This window comes from Rattus rattus, chromosome 6 (genome assembly GCF_011064425.1).
Source record: "Rattus rattus isolate New Zealand chromosome 6, Rrattus_CSIRO_v1, whole genome shotgun sequence".
In the NCBI taxonomy this organism is placed as follows: domain Eukaryota; kingdom Metazoa; phylum Chordata; class Mammalia; order Rodentia; family Muridae; genus Rattus; species Rattus rattus.
In genome coordinates this window covers 145419055-145433834 of record NC_046159.1, presented here as the reverse complement: position 1 = coordinate 145433834, position 14780 = coordinate 145419055, and the positions used below count along the sequence as shown (strand labels likewise).

Here is a 14780-nt window from a genome sequence, read left to right as displayed (position 1 = left end):
CAGAAATGCAACAAAGTCAAATGTTTCTGTATGCAAAGGGAATAAACTAGGAAGCTGGAATCCTGTCACTACCAAGAACAACAAGGTAGGTACCTCAGAGTCTGAGTGTTAGGGACATGAGTGTATGATATGGCAAATCCTGTCATTTTATCCTTCAGAATGGAAGAAGTGGTTTGGAGCACACTCCTAAAAAACATCTCCCATAAGTTAAGTTTGTCTCTTCCCTGTGTTTCAATGATCTGCTTGAATTCTAAAGGCTCATTCAAGTTTCAAAAGTTACTTTATGAGACATTGTTTTCCATCTTGATTCCTTCATCAGCTGTCTCTATCAGAACACTCATCCGTCAATCATGGCCTCTCTAATGGGTTTCCTCTTTCTGTCATTGGGCCTGTTTCCTCCAGTAATGCTCATTTCCTTTTCTATATAACTGTCCTCAGCACATGTAGCCTTTTCTGAAAATTGCTTCTACCACCAATGGTAACAGCCACTCGTCCTCCATAAGGAAGCACCTGTTAATGAGAAGGAACCAGGCATGAAAAAGAAGGAGAAGGAGGAAGAAGAGGAAGAAGAGGGGGGGAGGAGGAGGAAGAGGAGGAAGAAGAGGAAGAAGGAGGAGGAGGGAAGGAGAATGAGAAGGAGAAGGTGGAGGAGGAGGAGGAGACGGAGGAGAAGTAGAAGAAGAAGAAGAAGAAGAAGACAAAGAAGAAGAAGAAGAAGAAGAAAAAGAAGAAGAAGAAGGGAGAGAGGAGGAGGAAGAGGAAGAGGAGGAGGAAGAGGAGGGGAAGAGGAAGAGGGAGGAGGAAGAGGAGGAGGAGAAGAGGAGGAGGAAGAGGAAGAGGAGGAGGGAGGAGGAGGAGAGGAGGAGGAGGAGGAGGAGGAGGAGGAGGAGGAAGAGGAGGAGGAGGAAGAGGAGGAGGAGGAGAAGAAGAAGAAGCAGCTCAGTCAATCAGAGTTGGTCCCTTTACCAAATCCCAACTCCTGCTCACAACTGACTGAGACATAAACAGCTATCAGATTCCTTTGGCTTATCAAGCCATTTTCCATCCCCACTAGGGGATACATTTTAGTAAGATTCTGGACTTCCTATGAGAGAGTCAAGAAAGCATGACCTCTTGCAATCATGAAATACCAGGAATACTAGGAAGCAGGGAAGAATAAGAAGAATAAGGAGGAGACAGAACAGAGAAGCCAGGCTGACATGAGGTAATGTTAATGGCAGTTTCCCTTGTCCCCTATCTGTTGGCATTTCTTTGACTTCAGCTTACATGACTGGATCAGATCATTCTACCACTATCTGAACACATTTCCCATTTCTTTTGGCTTAAGACCGTCCTATGACTTATTTCCTATAAAATCTTACTCCAAATGACCTAATATAACGCCTAGTCTTGAGACAACGAATTCCAAATCCTCCATATCCACCCTTCTTATTCTGAATTTATTCTAGGTTTCTCATTTCCCCCACATTCCCAAATTCCTAGAAAGAGCACTCTGTACTTCTGTCTCCATATTCCAACTTCCCTTCTGCCTTCAAAGTGCAGGAACGATGTTCTGTCACCAGCACTACTGAACTATTCATTTATATCACAAACTAGCTGACATCCCTAATGAGACCCCACTGCTTGGCCTCTCTGCAAATGAAACAGTGCAGCAAACCTCTCCTGAAAATTTCCATTATGGGTACCAAATATTCTTAACTAAACAAACAAATGAACCTTTCACCGGGTTTTAAACAAGCTGTCCTGAAACAGCTTCCAACCACTACAGGGAGAGTGCTAAGGACCAATAGATAGCTGGCAAAATGGGACAACTCAGCATCATACAGTCAAGATGTCTATCAGCTCACGGTCAACACTTGCCAAGTAATCATTCCTCCCCAGGGCAATGAAGTTTAATGAAACATGATCTACCTGCTAAAAACCTTAGCTTCCTCTTTTTTCTGATCTCCTATCACCACCAAGGCCTGAAATTTTACCTCTACAGTACACCCTCTGCCTGCTTCCTTTTCTTGTAGGCACTCTATTGTAGACTCAAACATCTCTTGTCAAATGATGTTGAGTTAGTCTACTAGCTTTTCTCCCCGAGTCTATCACAAATGTGGTCCCTCTTTAGTCAATCTGGTGCATACTGTGACTCAAAAATCTATCAACAAGGGTTTTTTTTTCCCACTTAAAAACTCCAAGAACACAGGATGAAGACCTACAATTTACATAGCTGGGCTATCGTAACTATCCATGGGCCGTGTAAACTGTGAGTCTCCCTCTGGTTATGATGCAATAAATCTACAAGCCAGACCAACAGCGACCACACCGGCATCATTTCTTGCCTTGCCATGCCTAAAACCCAGCAGACCCCGTTTCATTAGATCTTGGTTTTTCAATATGGATTCTTCCTTTGGCATGCTTTCACGCACCCCACTATCTCCGGCTTAAGTTGGCACTGTGATTGCCATTCACTGGGACACCCGGCCTCCATTTGTGCTCCTGGGATGCACCTCAGTACATGATCAGCACTGAATAATAATTGCATTGATTGCTGGATCAAATTATATTTGAGTTTAAAACATTTGGAGCAGAAGACAGTAAAGGAGAAAGCATAAATCAAAACTATTTCTAAAAATGAAGTAGACTATTTACTTATTGGCCCAAATAATCTTGAGTGCACTCCTAGAAGGCCGACCATCTACAGGTTATTTCATTTCTTTTAATCTCGTGGAAGAAATTTTGTTAGAGAGCTTTGCGTTTGATAATTAACTCTTAAAGCTTTTAATGAAATATCATGCTAGTATTTCTTACTCAAGGAACCAGTTCCCTAGAGGTTCATAAAAACACATGAGTTTCTAAGTGTTTTTATGTTATTGCGATCTAAACATTTTTAACGTCTGTATTCCTCATGCTGAATTTCTGTATCTGAATATTAGGTCCCTAAAAACTGAATCTCAAGCTTAGTGAATGGCATTTCAAGTCTAAGAAAGATCGCATTTGCAATGAGCCAGGGATGACAATACAGCGAAAATAACTAGCTGCTACTTTGTAGCGTCTGTAGTTTTTTAACTCCTAAATCTGAGGGCTCTTTTCTCTGCCCTGCTTTCAACACCACTCCTCAAGGTACTTTCATCACAAGGCCTGTTGATCACCGTCTAAAAACAAGGGATTTTTCCCAGTGTGGCTGACCTCATTTATTTTATTGAGCTATCCCTCTTTTAACTCTCAGGATAAGGAGTTATTGTCCAGCCATCCCTTCTACGGCCAGCCAGTAAGCACCTTAGAAAAGGACAATTTTCTTAGCTCTTTCCCATGTGTTTCTGTAATTATCCCCACACTGTGTGGCAAATGTCAAAAGGAACAATTGTCTAGACTGTCTGATATTTTTGATAGAAGTGTCAATTATGTGCTACAGATTTATCTGTGTGTCACGATCCCTCACAAATTTCCCTTGGAGGGTAGGAGGGAATCCCAGCAAACATGGAGCAGAGATTCAAGTGAGAAAGACAGGAACTTAAGAGCTGGTTAGGAACAGTCTGGGGAGGGCACAAAATTTTTCTATTTGATTTGATGCATATGCACATAATAAAGTACAATTCATATTCAGTGTGTGCTAACATGCAGAAAGGAAAAGAAATAAATACACAGTATCGAAACAAAATTGCTGGGATCATTTTTCATCATACACTAGGAGAGAACCATAGTAAAATTTTAATTGCCCAGGATAAAGAACTTAGACAGTGAAATTAGGCTCAAACTGAGGTGTTTAAAATGGAAAAGACCATCATTTTCTATGCCATCATTTCTAATTTAAATTGTTCTTGCATCCACGATACTGAATTTTAAATGTATCCTAATTTTTTTTAATTCACTGAGCATATGGCTTTAAAAAAAAATCAGCAGAAGCATATGTTAAAATAACATTTAGCCTGAAATATTCCACATTCATATTCAAAGAGAATTTCTTCAAATAATGATATTTAATAACAATATGTGTTTATATGTGATATATATCATACATATAAATTTCAGTAGTTCAGAATCAGGATGATATGTATATGTATATGCATATGTATATGTATAAAGGGTATCAGTCTGTTCAGGCCACAAGGCCAACGATTTTCTTGTTCACAAGATTATTAGAATCTGTGCAAATAAATGCTAAAACTTATGAAAAGAATGGCCACTATCTTGATTCATTGCCTTAATTGCTAACAAGATTGGTTCCTATGTGCTAAATCATGGCAAAAGAAAGCTTTTATCATGAAATGCCTAAAGGTTCATATTTTATATAATGTTTTGAACCAGCACAGGACTTCCTCCATTTCTAAATTATCCTAACACCAAATATATATTTAAGTCTTACAAACATAGATGCATTCTACACATAAATGAAAAGTAAAATTACCCGCTACATAGAGACCTTTTTAAGAAGTGCTCAAGGTTTTTAGTGCAACAGTTTCATTTTCAAGTTGTTCTTGTATACAATGACACTCTAGTGCTTGGAATGAAATTTAAACCTTGAAGACGGTAAGAGATTAACAAAAATCTTACAGCATGGACCATATGAATTATTATAGATTGCAAATTTAAAAAAAATCTAGCGAATCATCCAGTATATATGTCTGCATACATATATGAATGTGAATATGCATTCATGCATATGCACTTAGACATACAAAATATTATTTAATAATTAAAGAACACGGTAACCGTACACACTAGACCAATAATCTAATTATGTACTAAAATCTTCAGATGCTTTAGCAGGAGATAAATGTGGCCTCTCTTACCTTTTCAGTATAAATTGCTTTATCAACTGACATTTTCTTTCAACTCTATAATGAGTATGAATTTTCACATCTAGTGCACGTAAAAGTTAAGGTAAATCATGTACAGGATCCATGGTTGGCTAAAACTGCACAGTGCAAGTGTCCAGGAAAGCAATTGCTCGGAAGGCTGAGAAAGTTACAGGCAGTCCATGAAAAAGACAAGGCTGCCACCCTTATAGGCACAACAGCACGCCGTGTACTCTGCACACTTTAAGGAAATACAGACAGAAAACAGCACAACAGTTCGTTCTCCTCAGTAAGCAGCTTATATCCTCTGATGTACTACCTCAGACAGCTATTTTAACCTATTTGGTGGAAGACCACTACATTTTAACAGTAGAATGTTACATGTTAGAAGCTAAAACAGATTCTAATTTCTCTAAGGCATTCTACATATGCTTGTGTCAGAACTTTCTAGGTCTATACCTAAAGGACACTAAAGGAGATTTAAAATTGCACAAAAAAAAATTTCATCTCATCCACTTAAATCTCCAGCTTTAAGTTAAAACTTCCCCATAGATAAATACTAGGAGGCAAGGAATTCATATTAGTATTGAAATCAATAGAAAAAGAGCAATGGGTACGTAATATGGAGAACATGAGTTAAATAACAGAAAGTTGTGAGCACAAAGATTTAGTATTTCCAACATTCTATATAGCTTGTTATGAATTTATGCTCCAAAATTAGATAATGAATTTAAAAACAATGTTTTAATTGCTTGCATCTTAACAGAAAAGACAGAAGCACATTCTATTGTTATATTTCAGTATCAGAGAAACAATACAAAGATGTACACTTAGGTTTCTCTGAAGCAAAAGAGTGATGAGATTTTTTTTTTTTACCTGTTTTGAAACTGAACTACCTGCTCTACGTTCTAGTTTTCTGTGTGTTTATTAAAGTAAAATTAATAAGATCCACTGGAAGAAAGGAAAAAGAAACCTATCCTGGTTCACATCCATGTATACCCCATAAGCTCATATTGCTGCATGTATTTTTCTAAAGTGATTTTTGGATTTTTAGTTCAGCTTTTCTAATGCTGGCTGAAATGCCAAGGCAAATAGCGACTTATACGCCTGCATAAGAGAATAACAAACTAAACGCTCTGCTACTCACACAGAAACCACACCTAGTGTTTCCTCTTCTAATCATACACCTGTGGCATAAGCACTGCCCTTACGCTGTCAGGGCTGGGGAGAACAGTTAGAAATTGAGAAAAGGCTCTTTAACCCTTATTGATTTTAGAATCTATGTAAATTATCTTACTTTGTATCCTTTATAATGACACATTTCCTCAGGCCATGTAGAATATAAAGTTCAAGTGAGATAACTGCGATACTCACTCTTAGTGCATGGAGTAGCCAAATACCCATTCCAGCAGCATGGCTTCCAGACATAGCAAGGTGTCCACATAACAACACAAAAGTATGTATTCTTAAGTATTCGGCACTCAAAAACTACTGTTTTTTGCAACCCTTTATTTATTAGAGATAACTGAAGCCCTTAGTTATATATTTAGATCACATAATCAAATCACATATAGTAATTGGCTTTCGTCCAATTGTTGCTCACTGAGTAGCACACTGGTATGGCTGAGATAAAAGTCTAATTTTAACTATCATGCTTTAAGAGTGGATGTTATAGGCAGGCTCTAAAATTAAAGACAGATTTTTAAATTAACATTACTATATTGATCAGCACGCATGTGTTCCTGAATTTTAATAGATATGTTTTAATGTAAGTGCCAAGAAATTATTTCCAGAAAGAAAGCTGCCCTTTTTGAGAATTATATTTTGAAACAGCACTATAATGTATGTCTAGTGTATAATGTGAACATGATGTATTTTCCATTAAAGCATGCGCCAATAGGCACTGGATGCTTGCTAGCTTAGCACATCATGTATTTTGTTTCACACCTTACTTTCAAAAGTATACCCAAAAGAAATATCTAGCCTGTAAAAATAAAAATGATATTAAAATCTTTTGTCTGAAAATAAACTCATTGTTTGAATGTTAATCATTTGGATGGATTTACTATTTTGTTGCAGAACATACTGTATTATTAAAATGTCCTTTAAAACAGAGGGCAGGGAATCTAGCATTTAGAGTAATATGTTTCTTTATTATAACAAAACTAAAAACCTTCATGGTAAACATCACTACAGAAAAAAACCTCTTAATTATAATTACAATTCATGTCCAACTCCAATTAGCAACTAATTAATGTTACAGTATATTAATGGCATGGTCTTCCTCTTCTGAAGATGGAAACTTCTCATTTTATTTTATTTTATTTTTGCTGGAAAAAAAAACTGCCAACAAAACAAATAAGTTCCTAATGATATTCTGAGAAATTTATAAATAGAAGCAAAATAATTGACTTTTAATAACTGCTACAATCTTTGGATTCCGTTCTTATGAACTTGATTTTTTCCCCAGATGATCTGAGCTTTTATCTTGATAAATACTGCACTTATTTTTTTTTCATGCAAGCAAAGCAAATGGCACTGTTTTTTTTCGATGAGATTGATGCCACTTTTTTTTCCACAGATTTTATTCTGAAACCTATCATCAAGTACAAATGTCAACTACCCTTCCTCCAAAGATAGAATTACTAACTTTACAAAGAAGTAATTGCAGAAGCAGGAAGGTTTCGAGAACGTTTTTAATACTACAATAAAGACACTGACTTTAAGCGACAAAGCCCATTCTTAGTCCATAAACAACACTGCACATAATATGGAAATATTTTCATACTCCCATTGTTTGAAACAACACAAATCCTTTCAAAGAAAAGGAATCGTGGTTTCCTAATTCCCATCTTAAATGCCTTCCTGATCGCCTTCATGTCTTTAGAACATATATGACCAGGAAAATTGAGTTACCTAATTTGGGGAAAACATTTATTGCAGATGTTCTTATAAGAAAGATTTTTACGTTCGGATTTTACTATGACATGCTGAGTACTGTTTGTCTGGATTTTTTGTTTGTTTGTGTTTTGTTTTCCTTAATGGAAGGAAGCATCCTTCCCAATTAGTAGCAATATTGGCAAATCAATTTAAAACAGCACTAAAAATGTGCATTCCGAATAAGTCAAGGATGTGGCTTATTAAATGCCACAACTTATTTGACACAAAATGCATGAGAGGCACCCGAGTTCTTATGTAATAGGCCGAGCTTCAAAAGCACTAAAATATAAATAAGTGAAAGTGCGATTTTTTAATAAGACTGGATGATTTTTTTGTAGCATCTTAAGGGAATTCTTAGACTTCTCGTGTTTAAAATTAAACAGTTGGAACGTTCTGCCAATTAAACGAAGCTCTACAGATGGCTTTTACCCTTTTGCTTCACGACAAAAAGGATATGCGATCGTTTTTATGGAAGATTATCTAAAGAGAACATTACCGTAAATCCATGCCATAAATATTAGACACCCCCTTTCTCCTGGCTGGAATATGCACTAGATGCTTGCGCTGACACCTAAGGTGATGGATGTTCTAGGCCAAATCTTAAGTAATCGCTGTCGGGTTCCAGCTAGCATAGATGTACTTCTAGTGTACCCCCAAAACTCCAGGGTTCAGCTCGCTGCCAACAAAGGACAGCAAGTGATTCCCCGCAGCATAAAAGCCAGGAAGGCTACCTTGGGCTTTGTTTTTGTTATGTAAAATGCATTAAAGTGACTCACCCACTTAAGACTACCTACTCTGAGCAGCTTTAAAGTACCTTCAAGAACCAAAATAAATGCTTTCCCAGAATGCCAGATAAGCTATTCAGCGCATTTAAAAATATGTATATGTGCCACTGACTCTGATTCCTTCTTGCACCCGAGAGAGCAGAGCGGAGAATGGTAGCATTGCATTCCCTTCCTGCCGTGTGACTATAGCTACCTTTCAACACTCTATTTCTAGAATAGCAACGGTTTCTTTCTCTCTCTCTTTTTGAAAGTTATTTTAGAAATGTTAAAAATAAGGGAAAATTGCAGGAGACTGGGGAAACAGTCCCACCCTCAAAGAATAGGGGTTCTATTCATTCTAAGAACTGCAACCGCGTGTCTGTCGGCTCTCAGATGTTTCAAATAAAGGGTTGGGTAGGTTGGCTTGGGTGGCTCTTGTACCTGTGAGCGCTGGGGTGGACAGCTCGCTCAGCTGCCGGGAGCGAACTGGCTAAATACCAGGGAAGCTGTCAGGCGCTCCTAGTAATTTGGGATCTAAATGAGTTTGGACAGCAGAGAAATTAGCATCCTAGAGGCCAAGTACAGAAGAAGCGCAAGCTACCCGGGTCAGCCTGAAATTAACTCTGAAATACCTAACGGAAACCCAACTTTTCATCTGGCTGGGTTTGGTGGGAGCTGGGTATGCCTACAAAGTTTTTCCCCCAAGTCCGGCTACAGTCTTCAGCTTGGAGCATCCTCGGAGACCAGGTAGAGACGCCGCCGACGGCTGGCGGACGTTCCCTGGGACGGTGCGGCCCGCCGAGGCTCGGCACGCCGGTTCCGAGCTCACTCCGGCGGCCAGCAGCGCATCACCCGGCGGCCCAGCCTCCGAGGCTCCCAGCCGCGCTCCCCGCCCCCACGGGCAGCCCGCCCGGCATCGAGCGGGGACCCCCGCCTCCAGCCCCACCCGGGCCCGCCGACTTACGTGACGGGCGAAGGGAAGGGCTCCTCGCTCGAGGGGCCGATCAGCCAAGATTGGAAAAGTGTCAGAGTCAAGGCCAGCAGGCAGCCAGCAGCCATCTTCGCGATCGAAGATCAGTGCCCTCCCTGCCGGCCCGGAGGCGGCGGAGCTGCACGCGGCGAGGGACCGAGCCGGGGCGCCGACGTCTGCCGGAGGGCGCGTGGAGAGAGGCGGGCAGGGCAGGGCACGGGCGGGCCGGCCGGGCGGGGCCGGGCGGACTCTCTAGCGCGTGGCTGCCGCTCCGTGCCACGGCTGCCTCGCCTGCGCCGCCATCAAGGGCGACTGTGGAAACGGAGCTCGGCCAGCCTGCCGGCGCCCGCGCGCTCTGGCTCCCCGCGCTCGCCTCCCTGATTTATCCGCGGTCGCCGAGGAGAGGGCGGGGGCGGGGCGGGGGCGGAGGGGGCGGCGCGGGGACGCGGCGGCTGCGGGGATGGGGGTGGCCGGAGCGGGGATCGGGCTGCTTTCCCCGGGCGGGTCTCGGGGAGGCGGCTGTGGGTGGGCAGCGGGAGGGCCGGGCGTCAGAGCCGGGCGGGGACGGCCCGGGCGCAGCCCTCCATACAAGGCAGAGAGGAACTCCCAAAGTCGCCGTCGCCTGCTCCCGCCGCGGGGCGTGCGGAGGCCGAGCGGACCCAGCCCGAAGGTGCTCCCCGAGGGACCACCGGCCGCCTGCGAGCATCCACCGTTCGCGCAGGCTCCAGCCGAGCACTTTGCTCGCCTCCTCCGGGTTATTTTTTGCACAATCTGGCTGGGGCCCCCAAACCCTTCTTCCAGGCGTAGAATCCGCTGCCTGCCTAAGAATCATGAAGTGATTTGACAACACACGTAGGAGGGGTTTGTGGTGCTTTTGAAAGCGCCGCTGTGAACTCAACCAGGTGGCCCTGGTTTTCACGGTGTGCCAGGGGTTAGGGCCTTTGGTAGGGCTCTAATGGTGCCAGCGGCCCTACGCCCACGTACAAGTAGACTTGGTTTACCTGGCGGGGACAGAGCCTCAGGGGCGGGCTGGGAATCGATGAAGAACAGCTGGCAGATGCTGTAAGATGTCTTTCCTACTGTTCCAGAGGAATGAAGACTAGAGGGACTAGTACTCCTTGCAGGGTGGTTAGTGTTGCAACCGGGCTTTGGTAACATTTTAGCAAGCCACCTTCCAACTGGTTGGAAAAATTCCCTGTCCTGACCACTGGACTGCTTTGTGAACAAGGTTGTAGCCTGATGAATTCACTCTGTCGGCGTGAACACAGAACCGAGGCCAACCTCAGAAACAGGTGGCCCTCTGCAAACTACATCTGAAATGTGGAGGAAGGGCTGGTTTTACCTCCACCCTGGGGAGAAGCAGGGTGAGGGTGGGTCTTCTGGAAAGAGCAAAACAAAACAATCTTTTCCTGCCTGGCTCAGGCCACCTTTGAGGAAAGACTTAGTGGGCCGCTGTGAGAAAGACTTCATGGAACAGCCCAAATTCTTAAGCTGCTTGCAGAAGGATATGAAAACACTTTGGCGCGAAATCAGAGAATACAGTTCGTGATGAGAAAAAAAGACCCTCACACTAAGGCGAAGAACCTGTCATGGTTTTGTGGCTGTAAGGTGGTTAATCACCCCTCCCTCGGGCCCAGGGGTTCATATAAGGGTAGATAGACCTCTACTCAATTGGAACTGACCAAACAAAGAGATGGTGACTGTGAGGGTGATGGCTGACCAGCTCACACAAGTATTTGTGGTTTTATGGTGTTTGGCCCGGTAGCTTAGCTTTCCCTTCCCCGGTATCTCTCCCTTTTCACGCCTTACTTGTTTTCTTTATGTCCCCTGCATCTCAGTCTTGCCCTTTGTTTCCTTCTTCCTACTCAGAGTGGTTTCACAAAGGCACCCCAGAGCGACTTAACTTAGTTTGTTTTGTGCTGGGCACCAGAGCTGCAGGGATGAGGGATGCAGTGGGCTGTAATGGGATTGAGAGCTACAGCTCTGACGGGGATTTGACAATTGCAGATACCTTTTCTTCCCCAAATTAGACTCCCATGTAGTCCAATCCATCGTTCTTTACAAAGTGTAATAATTCATATGCAGCTCTTCTCTTACACGAGAATTAGAACAAGAGAATTAAACGTTCATTATTGTCTACATAATGTGTTGGTATCATAATGGGTTTACTATATTAAAAATGTCGTTATAATATATTATGTCAATTATTTCATTAATGCTTCAGACTCCCTACCATTGTGTATGCACACACACACGAATATATATATATATATATATATATATATATATTCCTTTTTTAGAAGAAAGGACTTATAAAATAAAAGAATGTAATGAAGTCTTTGAGACGGTAAGTCAGGTTTTATTATAAACTTTCTTGGCTTGAACCAGGTCTCAATATCTTTAGATCACTCTGACGATGTCCTACATTCTCCAATATCTGAAGTTGTGATAGAAAGATGTTTCTACGATTCTTATTTTGAAGGGTAGGTGTTGTTCAACTACAGACCTCAAATTTTCTACTTCTCTGCAGTGAAGTTTCGCTCTCAGTTGTTTTTGTTGACACAAAACATTTTAATGAAGACATTCAAGATGAAGTTTTTAAAAGAAACAAAGCCATCTCCACAGCCTCCATTATGCTTCTGCTGGATGAACCATATCCTTACACGATGACTTCTTTTTTGTTTTTTAAATCTCAGTTGTGGTTTGGGGAAAGGCTCCATAAAGCTCAGAATATAGTCTATTAATTTTAATAAAAATTCCCTAAATCAACAAAATCTGTCATTTAAGCAAAAATGTTTACAAATCACAGGGATTGAAGGTAAAAATGACTGCATTATCACCTAAAGCCAATCAAGAAGACAAAAATTAACGTCTACAATTCATTTAAGCAAAAACACTTCAATTGGAAAGTAAAGTAGTGAAGCGATACATTTCACAATTTCTACCAGGGAGTTTAAAGACAATACATGGAAAATGTTAACTTATTTAAAGCAAATATGCAATTCATAACTCCTCGCTAGCTCTCAATAGCTATTCACAGATGAAAGAACAGGAAGGTTCAACTGTGTTACCTCCTTAGAGAATGTTTTCAGGAGAGGAAGGGAAAGAAAGCAACTTCAAATATCAAGTCCCTGGAGAATGGGCAAGAAAGTCTGTGGTGCATTTTAAGAGAGAGAGAGAGAGAGAGAGAGAGAGAGAGAGAGAGAGAGAGACAGAGAGAGACAGAGAGACAGAGAGACAGAGAGACAGAGAGACAGAGACAGAGACAGAGAGACAGAGACAGAGACAGAGATGGGGGAGGGAGGGAAGGAGGGAGGGGGGGAGGGGGGGGGAGAGAGAGATCTTTTTTCAGTGTTTTAAAAATAAAGCAGCACCAAAAAAAAAAAAAGCCTTCGTTTAAAAAAAATGGAAAAAGCAACTATTCTAAATTGAGACGTAGAGTCAAATGTTCCCTATAAACAAACTAAAATAAACTTTCTTTGACCCAAGACATAAGGATGGATGATAGACAGACAGATGGACAGACAGACGGACGGACACAGCAGGGCATTCAATTTCAATGAAAGAACTGCTTCCTAAGCAGAGACACTAAGCAGCGTTACGTCTACTGCTGTGCGTTGTTTGCTGTCTTTGTTGAATTTATGTCACTGTGCAAAACATCCTCATATCTGTAAATAAGCAACCCCCTTTCCTCCCTCCCTCCCTGCCTTCCCCCACCTTCTCTCCCCCACCCCGCCCAGGATCTCTAGTGCACTCACTACGTGTAGACCAGGCTGGCCTTGAAATCACAGAAATCCACCTGTCTCCACCTCTTGAGTCCTAAGATCCACTTAAAGGCGTCCACTACCACATCCCAATGCAACAATAGCTTTTATTTAATTCTGCTTTAAAACTGCTAATCATATAGTTTCATGTTCAGTGTTTTTGTTCTTGCTTTATCTTCCCTGTTCCTTGTTCTTTGCTTCTGTTACTCACAATCACATGTCGGGACCTACAGAGAATAATAGCCCAAAGCATGGCTTCTACTAAAAAGAAATAAAGAAGGAAAGAAAATCCCACTTTTCTCTAAAACCTAGATTTCACAGAAAGAGCCTTCAATCCGTAAACAGAGCTGGGACTGCATTTCGTTCCATTCTACTAGTCTGAAAGTCACAGCACAGCATGTAAAGTGCATGTCCACAGGCCTACCTAGGCAAAGGGAAGAGGGACATTCAAATATTTATCCATACATTACTAGCGACAGCAAAGCAGTGGGAAGCAGTCAGGAAATGATAGTAAATGTTGAAATTGCCAACAGTACTGACTGCTAACATCCTTTCCAGCTTCCTAGATATTACTGATGCAGCCTTCTGGCGAATAAGAAGACTGGATACCATGTATGGATCTCATTCTTCGAATGCTTTGTTTTCGTGGTCTCTAAGTATAGAGCCTTCCCATTAAAGCCTAGAAGGCTTCTATGCCACAGAGGCTATGTTGAGGAACACATTCAGCTGTTACTCCCTCATGGTAGATTTCAGACATGGCACAGTTTAGTCAGATAAGGGTGTACAGATTCATTGCAGAATAGGGTGTCCAGGAGTTTACCCTGCAGTAAAGAGCAGGAGAAGGAAATGCGAGAGCCATCATTTTACTGTGTGTGCAGTTTAGAGGTCTGAAATGGCCAAGATTGTTAGAACATATACATGACCATCTGAATACATTTAGGGAACTTTACTCTTAATATCCTATATTCCATTCATAGAGGACAAAATAAAGATCATGTTACTATGGTGTATTATAGAGGGGAGGTGTGAACTTTTGTACTTTTATTTGGACACATCTAAAAACTAATAAAATAGATATTACCCAGCAACAGTATTTTATTCAAGATATGAAACATGATCAAAAGTGACCCCCAAGATTCTGGATAATTTGGGGGGAAATCACTATGATGCTTAAGCAAGTAGAGAACAGTGCCACATACTATCTGACGTTTTCTGTTTTTTTCTTTTTCTGACCTACTTACTACTATTTTATACATCACATGTCTTTAAAACTAAACAGGGATTAGAAAAATTCTCTTCTAAGTAGCATGACTGTTGTCCATGTTTGGAATTCATAGACATTGATTTCCTTTTCCTTACTGACAAGTGTACAGTTTTTCACTCAGGAGCCCTGTTCTTTAAGGCTAGGTGTCTTAGAGTGTCCATAGCTAGCTAGAAGAATTGATCTCACAGATGCGTTGGCCAGGGTGAAGATGATCTACAGTAAAGTGGGGATTTCAAGGCGAGTCCATTCGCTCCTTGGATGTTACTGTGAGCCTTCGTGCTACAGAGGTTAAGG

General features: G+C 41.6%; 1 protein-coding gene across 1 annotated transcript in view; it reads right to left on the bottom strand.

Annotated features, from left to right (window-relative positions):
• The window catches only part of Cacna2d1 (calcium voltage-gated channel auxiliary subunit alpha2delta 1), a 530523-nt gene extending 520794 nt beyond the window's left edge, over positions 1-9729 (bottom strand). The window contains exon 1 of the mRNA XM_032907054.1: positions 9453-9729. Coding sequence (XP_032762945.1) covers positions 9453-9547 — 95 coding nt within the window. The 5' untranslated portion in view covers positions 9548-9729. The remainder of the gene's footprint in view (positions 1-9452) is intronic.
• Positions 9730-14780: the final 5051 nt, after the last annotated feature.